At 37.4% G+C, this 12771-nt stretch overlaps 1 protein-coding gene across 6 annotated transcripts in view; it reads left to right on the forward strand.

Moving 5' to 3' along the window:
• The window catches only part of MGAT5 (alpha-1,6-mannosylglycoprotein 6-beta-N-acetylglucosaminyltransferase), a 109008-nt gene that overhangs the window by 66759 nt on the left and 29478 nt on the right, over window positions 1-12771 (forward strand). For all 6 annotated transcript variants that reach the window (XM_015634692.3, XM_015634693.3, XM_015634689.3 and 3 more), the window contains 2 exons: window positions 5391-5524; window positions 9372-9505. In XM_015634692.3, coding sequence (XP_015490178.1) covers window positions 5391-5524; window positions 9372-9505 — 268 coding nt within the window. The remainder of the gene's footprint in view (window positions 1-5390; window positions 5525-9371; window positions 9506-12771) is intronic.

Here is a 12771-nt window from a genome sequence, read left to right on the forward strand (position 1 = left end):
TGTTGTTCAGTTGGAATAGCAGAGGCAAATTTTGCTTGTTGATGTTTGTAACCACCCTGGATCAATGATTGTGGTGATTTATCTGTTCTAGTTGTATTGCTTAACAACTGCTGTGCAATTTTCTGTTCCATTCCTTAAGATACTGGGCAGAGAGTTGTCTTCAGGGGCAGGTCTGAAGAGTAGACTGCAGTTATTGTTGCTTTTGTAATCTATAAACATCTTTCCATTAGAAATGGAAGATGAGGGTCACAAGAAATAACTTTGTGCACCTTTCTTAGCATCTGCAGTTTTAGAACCTCTTTTCTTTTGTCCATAGCTTTAAATCATTAAACCTCCCACGTGTTATACAAATACATATCAGCATGAAATAAACTCAAATCTAAATTATTGACGGATTTTTCTATACCTGCTCGAATTAGCTGTGATTCATGATCCATAAATTCCAGCAAATCCTACTTGGAGGAAGGTATTGGAAGGTGTTCACGGCAGAGAAATGGTTTTCTTTCAGCCTCAGGATTTTCTAGAGCATTGGATCTTCACAGTGTAAATTTAAATGAATGTACTGTGGCAAACATTGCAGATTAGATTACTCTTAATCTCTTTTTTGAAGCAGGGGAGTAAACAGATATTCTGGTTTTTAGGAGCCTGCTAATAAAGATAATCCCATTTTCCACCGAGCAACAGTTGCTTGTCTGTCTGCCAGATGTAATTGTCACAAGGAGATCACATGCAGCACTGTGGTCAGGATATGAAACCCTCCTTATAAAGTTTAAATGTTTCTTCCTGTCTGCTTGCAATTACCTATCTGGTATATCCTGTAACAAAGCTATGTAAATATATATTGAGATTATAGACTAGCTAGTCAATTTTTCCTTCTTCGTAGAATCATTACATCTTGAATTATCAATCTGTTTTTCATTGATTACTATTTCGTTGTAATGGCTGGTGTTTTCTTGTTTAGGAGAGCAGAATTACATTTAATTCCAAATACCTTAGTACTGCAGAATTTTTTTGAGGCTTTTTGTGGAGAAAAAGATATCTTAATGCCTGTCTCCTACAGTGCTGGATTTCATGGACTGGAAGGGGGGTCTCATCTAGTCCATAGCCTGACTGAAAAATAGATAATGGTGCATTTGTCCTCCATGAGAGATTTTTGCCTCATCTTTTACTGAAGACTGATAAAGATGCCCCAGCATGTTGCTTTGTATAGTTAAGCTTTTCTTTAAAGTGTTTTTCTTGGCCTGGTTTCTTGCTAACTGCCCATTACTGCTTATTCTAAGAAGGTTCTAGAGAATAAATTACTTCTTTCTCTTCTCTGCCAGCCCCTAGGATGTCTTCTATACTGTTTTTCCTTCAATTTGCTTTTCTAAAATACATACATTTAGAAGTTTGAATCATTGCTTACATTTCATATTTTGTTTACCTTTCATGAAACTCATTGCATTTATTGTAAATCTAATTACATTATGCTTTTTTCAAGTTCAGTGTACAAAAGAGGATCCAGAGTCTAGCAGAGACTACAGACTTTATTAAAGCAGGAGAGCTAATTCATAGCTTTGTGCATGCTGTCTCCTATTTCAGGATCCTCTTCCAATCATTGTTTTTTCTCCCAGCATCATGAGTTATCTTATAAATTTTGTCATTAAAATGTTTTGTAGTTAAAGCCACTAAGTGTGTTAGAACAGCACAGGCATCCGTTTCTGTTTGATTCCAGTTAAATAAACATTATCCCAAATAAAGCTGGTTTTTATCCCTTGTTCTTGACAAACTTGGCTTTTTTTCTCAGTTGTATTTAATGCCAGTAAGAATAATTGTTTGTCTCAGAAGAAAGTGTTTTTCAGTAGATGTATGCGGGTCAGCTCAGTCCGGTTTATACACACCAGACTCGGATAAAAATGAATTAAAATGTTTTTATTCACTTCAGATGAGAATAGAGTGGCAGAATAAAGCTCTGCCTTCAGATCAGTCGCCTGGTAAGAGTGCTTTATGTAATCTCTCTGGGTGAACTTGAGCCCTGAGGAAATTTTTGGTAGTTGCAAATCAGGTTTCTGGAACTGCAAGCTCAAAAGAATGACCCTGCTGCTTTGGGAGTGAATATTTCTGAAAGACTTCTGTACAGCTGAGAGCACCAGTGACTTTTGGTAGTATGTGCTTTATCTGGGAGATAATTGGAGCTGCAAATAGCAAGAACACAGCAAAAGACATCTCATTTTGTAGTGCACTCTATTTCCAAGCAGAACAATGACAATGCCTGGACGTGCTGGATTTCTCAGTTCTGAGGTGTGGATGTTTGAATGCAGTTTGTGTGCAATGAATCAATATACAAATTAATAGCTTAATATAGTTTGAGATGTGCAGTCTTTCTTAGCACCCTCATCCTCCACTCAGCACATAAAAATCTGGTATTTTCATTTTTCCACAGTCTGTCTCTAGCAATGACTCATTCCCATATGCCAACAATCCAACTGGCTTATTTTTCTTGAAATAAATTAACGTGACAGCTATCCTGAGAAAGTTCCTGCTTTGTATGTGCCCTCTAGAATACATCATTTTTAAGAGGGTTATTTTTTGTCCTAAGATTTAAAATGTGAGTACTGAGTGGCCTGATGAAGTGGGAGAAGGGTACAAAAATGTGTGTATAAATTCTTCCACTAGGTCAGCTCTGTTAAGACTGTGCTTCTGCCCAATACTTAAGGGGAAAAAAAGCTCCCTTTAAATAATCCTGGGTTACTTTTGTCTGATTTTGTTTTTTTATAAGCCCTAAAATTGTTACTTCTAATGTGCTAGACAAAAAGGACTAATGGATGTTTCTAAAGCAATTTACCAGTCCTCTACCTCTACCTACCAGTCCTCTTTTTAATTAGGCAGAGAATAAACTTAGTCTGACACCAATTTCAGGGCATGCTGCAATTCTCTGCAGCTTCACTGCTACAGCTAGGTGACATTTTAGGAAGCAATAGTGAAAATGGGAAAACTGAAATTAAAATTAGCATTTTAATTTAAAATGTATCCCTGAGTTATTAAAAAAAAATAAAACCCCAGTTTTGTTATTTTTAAAATTAATTATTTCACTTTAGAAACACTAATGTATTGTATACAAAAATTTTAAAAAATGAAAGGCATCTAAATTATTAAGTGAAACAAATGGAGAATATGGTACTAGGGTAGACAATCAATACATTCCTACATATATTAAAATATCAGTTGAGCAGAACTGGTATTAACTACATTAATTTCTAAATTTTAAATCTTTACCAGCTCTTTTCTGCTGCATTTCAGGGGCAAGTTTCACCACTTGAAGCTTTTCTCTCTCATACCATTCCTGCACAGACTTGCACTTCTTGCTGTCATCTTTTTTTCTGACACTTTATGCCGAATCATATAAATATATGAATATATTCTGTTTTCCTGCTTTCTGGTTTAGATTTCTGTTGCATCACATTGCCTGTCCTGATTCAGAGACCCTGTGTGTACTGGACACAGTTCCCCATATCCCTATGAACCATCAGTGCTCCCTATCTTACATCTGATTACAGCAGAAAGAGAGGCACTAAGCAATGTATACTCTCTTTACATATATCTCTTGAGAAACTCCACTAATGTTGCAGGTTTTCAGTAGCTTTCTCCTATTTTTCATTCTCCTGTACTCAAGTACCTGGCCAAAAGTTGTATGTTTGAGACTGATTTTGTTTTAAGACCTGCCAAGAAATGAGAGGGCTTTTATTACTGAGTGATTCATCAGCACAGAACTTGTTTTGGTCCTGCTGGAGTATTTTGTGTGATGCAGAGATAATTGCCACTGTTGTAAAATATTTTCATTGAGAACAGTTGACACAAAACACTGCACAGAAACTGATCTGTCAGCTTTGTTGTTTGGTGAATCATAATGTGTTGTATACTTTGACTCTTTTTGTTTGAAATATCTCTGTGAAGGTTTAAAAAAACACGTCATTTTTCTCAATTTGTAATTTGAAATACAGAGGTAGCATTTCATAGAAGAGTTTGAAAGTTGCTAAGTTGTTTGTTGGTTTTTTTTCCTCTCCTTCACAAATTACTGAATACTTTAGGGAAAACAGCAATATGTAAGTAAAATGTAAATTTATTTTGAGGATAAAAATGATTTATTTTTAAAGCTGACAAATAGTTGGAGATAAGTTCTTTCACCTTTTGAGAGCTAAATTCTTTCACATTTAAAAGCCAAAATCAGGTGTTTTACTGTAAAAGATGTACATTCAGGCTTGGAACATGGGAAATGTTGAAAACTGAAAAATAGCCATTTTTAATAGTAACTTTTGCAGCTGCTTCCCTTCTCTGCCACCCATGAGCTTGTGTCCCTTAGCCCAGTGATACAACGTGCAGTGATAAGAGTTCGTGTGTTTAGAACACAATTGCACATGATGTTTAATTCCTGTACAAGTCTTTTCTGCAATTTTGTTTGTAGAGGGCTGAAGAATGGTAGAGTCAGCAGCTCTGCAGCTCTAAAATGCACTTCAGTGGCAGTGGTCAGTATGTCCAAGTCATATCAAAGATTTGGCAGACTGCATTTTGGAAACAGAACTTCTAGAATCTCCGTCCTGTAACATGTACTGTCTTCTTCATATTGACACTTTTTCTGCCTGTCTTGCACTATGAGCCCTTTCTTTTTCAAGACATAAAGAAATTTTCAAGAATTAATAGGATTTTAAATGAAGGGTGAGTGTAATTCTCTCATCCCAGGCCCTTTGTAATCCAGTGCCAGGATTTCTCTCTGTTGTGTGCTGGTTGATGCAGGTAATTGACTTTTATATTGTTACTTCAAAAGTCTGTGACAAAATGTTTCATAAACAAATAAATGAGCTGACTGCAAGAGCTCAGCATATTAAACCATCTTCAGTGTTTTTCCAGTAGGTCTAAAAGTCAGAACCTGGAGACCAAAAACAATTGTCTAAAGACAATGTCCTCTTCTGCTCTGATTTTCTTGGCATGTAGCCCCTGGCTGCTGCATTTGTTTTGTGGTAATTGTTGAAAACACATGAAAAGTCCTCTCTTCTGCCTAAATTCTACTCCAGAGCCCTAGGAAATACAGGTGACCAGCTTATGGCATTCCCATAAGCTCTACTTGGATTTTAAAGCATAACTTTATTCTGTAAGGACAAAGAAACCCGAAATAAGCTCCAGTGTTGTTATTTGAATATCTGATATATCCTTAAATTTACTGTTTATGACATCTTTGTGAGTGTAATATGAACAGAAATGTTTGAAATTAAAATGTACCTTTGGTTTATATATTCTCTACAGCTGCAAGCAAAGCCAAAACAGATTTAAATTATCTTAACTATGTATATATACACACACATTCTTATATATACATATGGAGGTGTAGTTACAGTAAAGTTATTTGTCTCTTTTAGGTGTATGCTCAGAGTTCTGGATTCCTTTGGGACTGAGCCAGAGTTTAACCATGCCCATTATGCCCAGTCTAAAGGCCACAAGACACCATGGGGAAAGTGGAACCTCAATCCACAGCAGTTTTATACAATGTTCCGTAAGTATCTCCGTGCTTATAAATAATTTAGAGCTTTAAAAAGGAATGCTGTCACTGAGAAGTTTTTTTTTCATTATGAAAGACAAATTCACAGTTTAATAAAATGCAACTGCTAAATGGGAAGAAGTGTGTCAGTGTCTGTAGGCTGTGCAAAAGCTTGGATGTGCTTCCACCCAGCAATGAGAAAATAAAAATATTGAGCTAATATAGTGGTAGGGAACTTTGTGCTCTTGGTACCTGTGGAAAATGGTGCTTGACTTTTCCCTCAAGTATGAGGGAGTTTGTTTTTGTTATTTTTGCTTTCTCTAATATTGCTATGAAGCAATAGATCTTTGAGGAACTTGCTAGGTTACATTTTTATAAACTGCACTCCTGCATTTCATTGTGTTGAACTGAAGTTTGGAGCTATGTTAGCTATAGTGTTGTATTTCTGCTTTTGTTCCTCAACAACTCAGAAGCACCATCCCTTCACTGTTTCTTTGTGTTCAGGATTAAAAAATGATCATTCAGCAAAACCTTTTGTCTCTACTTTTTTTATGGCTTTGTAAAACTTTTGCCTAGCTTGTTTTCATATTGTATTTATCCTCGGGTGAACTAACATTTATTTGCCAGCAGTGTACAAAGCTATGGTAAAATAAGCAGTAAATTTCAGCACTGGTGTATATCTTTCAAGCACTGATAAGTATCTTTTGAAGTGACCCCAGCCAAACCTAAAAAAGAAACAGAACAGACACAAAAAAAGGTATAAATTCTATATAAATTGGGTCAGATGAAATGATTAGTGTGACCTGGTGTACAGCTAGTGTTTGACTTTATGGCAGTAGGTTCCAGAATCAAGGTATCTCTCTCTTGGCTGTTGTAGCAGTAGCTCCAGTGAGTTATCTCTGAAAGGTGCAGGGTCACTGCTGGCTGGAGGACAAGGGAGGCTCAGGGCAGAGCCTTCTGCTGTGTGCAGAGGCTGCTCAGCCCAATTCTGTAAGGAAACATTTCCTGGTGACCAGCCCACCTCCAGAGTTTGATGCTGGTCCCTGTCCCAGGGCTCTGTTCTCTCTCATCAGCTTTCATCATCAATCTTTCAAACTTTCCTGCTTTTCACAGCAGAATTATACATGCTGCTGTCGGGTTGACACGCTTTTGATTTCAGTTGCCCTGTAAAATTCTTGAGAGAGGCATATTTTGTCTGTCAACATTTGCTGTGCAAGTTTTTCCAGAGAAGTATAAGTGAAGGTTGTTCAAGAGATAAAAGGCTGCATTCACAGCTGTTGGGAAGCAAGTAACAAAACATGTGGTGGTGAAATGTGACTTGGAAGTGGTTGCAGAGTTTGTGTCTGGATATTAGTAAGCAGAGCTTGTTCTGTATCCACATTTACAAATATTTATTGGTTTATGTCTGAAATGGAAAAGGGACTCAATCATGCTTTGTTTAAGTTGTCCAGCTGTTGGGAAATTCAGATGTGAGGTCCTGTTCAAGATAGCACCAAAAGGGGATGATGCACTCAATGAAAATAGCTGGATGAGCACAGCTGTGTGTGTGCACTACCCAGTCCCACTCCATGAAATGCAGAAGAAAGTAAATCTTCTCTCTAGAGATCTCTGTTGTGGCAGTACAGACTGCCACTGGTGCAGTCTCTTGTGCAGAGAAAATTGTGTCATAATGAATTCTCCGAAAAGTATGACTGTATTGGAATTTGAATAAATAACCATTTCCAATTTTTACTCCTGGAAATGACTATGGGTCTTCCTCTGCAGGAAAAGTGGTAAATAGATTGCAGGCAAACTAATTCTGAAGCATGAGTGATTCCAGTGCTGTGGATTATTCAAGGATTTTTTTATTTTTTTTTTAATTAGGTGCAGGAGAGTCAATGTGTTTTGTGATATTTAAAGTTCATATCTGTTGTTTTGTTCTCTGCTGCAGAGATAGCACCATTTTTATGGGGTTGTGATTAAAAGTGCATATTATGCAACAGTAAAGATTTTATGGCAGATTGGAACCCTGGACAGCTTCCCAAGATCCCCAGACTCTATCAGACTCTATTATGTTGTGAGAACTCTGATTATAAGGGCAGAAAATTATCCTGAACAACAAGCAAGCCATATTCAAACCTGTGGCCTATTACCGAGTGCTTGACTGTTCTCTGAGTTTTCCAGAAGCGTGAGAGCTTTTCCCCCTTTTTATGTTTTCTGTGTTTTTAATTCAAATACCTTCATGCAAAATAACAGCACTGGTACTTCTGAAAGTGCGTGGTCTTGCTTAAAAATCCATCTGAGTGCTGCTTCCTGTCTGTGATGTCTGAGGCACTGAATTCCACCAGTTCTAAGTGCTAACTTTAACAAAGGTTTATTTTTCTTTTGAGTGTGTACTGCCTTGCCTTGCCTTTGAATGCAGTCTCTCTTCCAAAAATATGAAAGGATGGAAAAATGCCCCTTTTCGGACATATTTGAGATGTGCTGTTTGCTATGTAAAATTCTAAAAAGTCCTTTGGTCCAAGTGGGTGCCTAGCTGTTGCTGAGGCATGTTATTGTGAAAAAGAGTAATTGTCATTTGAAAGACTAAATGTAGTGGCAGAGGGATGTGTACACTGTGTATGGTTTCTCTGTTCTCCTGCATTACCCACTTGGCTGATTTTCAGGAGCAAAAATGCAAAACCTAATAATTGCAATAGATTTTTTTACTTTTTTTAAAATAAATCTACTAAAGGTTTAGCATTACCAAAAATGCCTGGGGTGGTGTCTTTGGATTTAGGGTTTTTTGTTTTGTTTTGTTTTGGGTTCTTAAGCTTTTCAAAATGTGATTAATTGTCAGTTTGTGTGCCAGAATTTAACAGGAGGCCTAGAGAGGAGATCCTGCTGTTTATTACAGCCTTTTTCTGTGTGCACTTGTGAGGCTATGGCACTTTTTAGAGGCAAAAACCCCATGTGTTGGAGTAGTTTTTATATAACAGGGATGGATTTTTACCTGAACCATTGAATGTTGGAGTCCATCACTGGAATTAAACACCCAGTCTGAAAAAAAACCCTATCCAAACCAACAAAACCCCTTACATTTTATGAGCCTAAATATCTGTGTCTTTATGGGGAGGGAACACTGACCAACACTGCTGGATGTCACTGTGGGGAAAAAGACTAACAGGGGTCAAAAATAATATAAAAAGCTATGAGTAAATTGTATATCCTTTGTACACACTCTTTTTGCCTGAATTGGATTGAAAACAGTTTTGCCAAATTCACTTGCCACCTTTAAATATTTTAGGATCACTGTGTCTGGGTAAATTAGGCAATGCAATTTGTATTCTGATTTGCATAGGATGACTTGGTAGGCCAACAATTAGAATGGGTACAAAGTCCACAGTGAGTTGGGTGGTTGGTGTTGGTAATTCCAGTATAGGGGTGAACCCAAGAAATTTGCAAAAATCTATTTATGCCACTGAGCAACATCCAGCTTTGCTAACAAGCATAAATCCAGGGGGTTTTCAAACTGTTGGTATTGCATCTCTGAGATTTGTCAAGCTGGATATCTTCTGTTTCTTTTATCTTTAATAATAAAATAAAGCTTAGCACACAGACAAAAAAGATCATTACCATTGGATTCAGTCCAACTGCAGAATTTTTATTATCAGAAACAAGACAAAAAATAGCTGCTTACTCCAGTAGGCACATGGAGCAAGACTTAAAATTAATAAAAACTATTTTGGATAATAAAGCAAGCAAATGTGTCTTTCCGTACTAATAAGGAGGAGGTGATCAGCTGCATAATATGTTCCTTATAGCTTTTTTCCTAACAACATTCACTCTAATGTAGCATTAACCAATATTTTCAAAGGTGCTGAATCTGCTCTGTTTCTTACAGCTCACACTCCAGATAACAGCTTCCTTGGATTTGTGGTAGAGCAGCATCTGAATTCCAGTGACATTAAACACATTTATGACATTAAAAGGCAGAATCAATCTCTCGTTTATGGCAAAGTAGATAATTTCTGGAAGGTGAGTTTTTTTTATACTCATATACTTGAGCAGATTTATTTTGATCGATACAATAAAGCATAATTCGAAATTTGAAAGTGTCCCATTGTTTAAACCCATTAAGTTATGTTTCTGGAAACAAACAAATTTGAATAATTAAACTGAACATTTTGAAGTCTTCCTGTTAGAGAAACTTCTGTCTAGATTGATGTGGATCCTGTGCTGTTTCTGTACACTTTCTGATAGAATAAAGAATATAGTCTTAATGTCACAATCATTTTAGAAAATGCAAAAGGCTGGTAAACATTATGGAAAATTTAAAGTGTGAACTTTCATCAGTCATAAGCAAACGTGTCTTTCAATTACTTCTGTTCTTATATCTACAACGAAAAATGTGCTGCATTTTGAGTTGGAAATTCTGTTTCACTAAAAGTTCTAAAATTGTGCAGTCTCATTTTACCTCCCTGTAATAATAGCAGAGTTTTGTTTCCTTAATATTGCCATTATTTTATTTTCTCTCATCTGCAGATGAGAGCAGCAGAATAACAACACCAAAGTTTGGTCATGTTTTCACTGAGTTAAAATATATTGTGTTACTAAGTCATAGTGCTCTCTTTTTTTTGTCACCCACTGTCCTTTTCTGTAGCTCCTTCTTCCAGGCTGACACACCTAGGAATGTGTGTCTCATGCAGTTTTCAAAGAGATTACTTACTAGTAACTAGATTTCTTCCAAGTTACCTCCAGCTCTGTGTGCCCAAATATTTTGCATGCCCATATCCTCCATGTGCCTTCCCTCCTGCCTAAAAAGATTTTCATTTTAAGCCTCTTATCAACTGAAAAAGGAACTTATCAGTGCCATACATAGGGCCAAACAATGTAACAGTGCAAGAAAACCTGTCTCACAGACTGACATTCCTTTTCTTTATTGGTATGAGAGTATTGGTCTTGCACAGTTTTTCAAACCACAGAAGCAACATTCATTCTAACAACTGAGATTATACAGAATAAATTCTCTAAAGATGATAGCTACAAGCAGATGGTCCACCTGTGAGACAAAACAAAACTAAAACTTGATAGAAACAGTGCAGTGTTTGCAGTGGTAGCAGAACAGGTAGAGCTGGATGCTTCTTGGCTTTCTGCTAAGAAAATATTTAAAAATAAAAGTATTTATTTATTCTGTTTGGCTTATGGTATAGAAGGGCTTTGTGTGCCCCTGTGTGCAGTCTCTCCTGTCTGCAGACTGCTGGAGCAGAGCTGGAATCCTTTCTTCAAGTCTTTTCAAGCTCTTGTGTCTCTACTTGTATTTTTACTAGTGACTGATCTCATTATCAGTCTCTCAAGAGCAGCAGCAGCATGCAATAATCATCTAAACTTCCTGACCTCATTTGCAGTGCACATCAGCAGAAGGACATGTTGAATACTAGTTGGATTTAAGGAACAGGACAGCTCTTTAGTCACCAGGGTGTTTTTCACTGACATACATGTTTCTCGGTTTATTCAGTCTGTATGGATTCAGAAATATGTATGGATAGTTTATATGTGCAGAGGGGACATTTGTGATTGGTCTCAGATTCTGTATGACACACTGGATATTCATGGACTGATGAAGACAAAAACATGGCTTTTTGGAAAAGAACATCCAGTCTTGATTTTTAAATAGCACGCAATGGGAAGCCCACTGTTTCCTCTGGTGAACTCCTCCAATAATTGCCTTCTCCCTTAAGACTTTGCATTATTTCTGGTACAGATTTCCATATGGTTGTTTCCAGCCTTAGTAGCAGTTATAAACTCTCTCAACTGGACAGATGATGTTTCTGTTCTGTAGCCCTGTAGGAATATATAGGTTGAGGTCAAAGTATCCCGTAGTCATCTCCTGAAAAGCCTGTATATGCTGAACCCCTGAGAGCTTTGTGCTTTCTAATCCTTAAGAGTTTTCACATGTCTGTTTTCCCTGAATCTTCTCAAGATTATTCACATTCCTCTTGAAATGTGAATGTTTGCAAAGGGCACGTGGGCCATACCAGCATCAAATCCAAATGAAATAGTGTCTCATTTTTAGACAGGTCCCCTTTGCACCGTTAGGAACTCTCAGCCAAGAGCTTTGTATCATTTTTTTAAAGTGCTGCTTTTCAAGTCACTGCTGTAATTTATCAGTATTGCCTGTCTTGTTTTTTCCAAGATGTTTGATTTGGTATCTGGCCATATTAAAATGTGTACTGTGTGCTGGTAACATCAAGCACATTAAAACTGTAACTCACAGATTGTAACTTCAGTCATGCCCATATGCACTCCTATATAAAGTGCAAATCACTGCAGATAGACTTTGAATCAGTTACAGTGTGGGATTTCTTATCTGGAGTGATAAAATCCAATCCTTGTGATCAAGAGAAAGCCTGAACTAATCTTGTGTCTGTGTAATTTGCTTATTTCACGTTTCTTTCATTTTCCCTGTTCAGTGCTCTTTTTATATGCCACCATGCCTTGTATGGAACCAGACTAATCTATTTATCCTGCTGCTGTTCTTTCTACTGAACATGGCCAATTAATGAGAAGTGTAATCTGCACAGAGTACATGTGTCACTGCTGGGCCTGAGCAGTCACTAGATGAGCGCAGGGGAGGGGAGAAAGTTCCTGGGGAAGAGCAGTGGCAAATCAATTGCTTAATTTTGAACCAAGCAGGCTGAAGTGGGACTGGAGTGTGTGCAGGACCTCTTCTCCCTGGGGCTATATAATGGCTTTATATAACCATGAATATGGGTTCTTTTCTGTGCCTGAGCCCAATGACATCCAAGTCAAGGTGTGGCCAAGTCTGGCTACACCTCTGGAAGTCAAGAGGGATGTGTGGTGCAGAGGGTGTGAGATAAATCTGCTTTATTTCCCTCTAATAACTATATCAGTCCTAGGTGGGTTGAGGATTACAAATAGGAGGCTCTAAAGAATTTTGCTACATTCCTAAAGGTTATCCTTAGAGGTAAGCTATGAAGAGCAACGGTTGCCAAGTTTTGGAAAAGTGTGTGTTGGTATTAAAGGTTTGGGGTTTTGTCTGGGATTTTTGGCAGTACTAAGGAGTAAAGAGAGTCCTACCTATGCCAAAGTGGGGGGGGGGAAAGGAATTAATAAAATGTGTGTGAAATCCATAATGCTCTCCATTATCAAAATTTGCTTTAATTACAGAACATTTCAATTAAAAGAGAAAGTTTGAAGCCTTTCATGTTGCCTTAGCTCCCGTTTCTAAGTCTTTTCTTTGTTCTTCTTCCTGCAATTTATGTTACATTCTTCCACTAATT

Source organism: Parus major, chromosome 7 (assembly GCF_001522545.3).
Source record: "Parus major isolate Abel chromosome 7, Parus_major1.1, whole genome shotgun sequence".
Classification (NCBI taxonomy): domain Eukaryota; kingdom Metazoa; phylum Chordata; class Aves; order Passeriformes; family Paridae; genus Parus; species Parus major.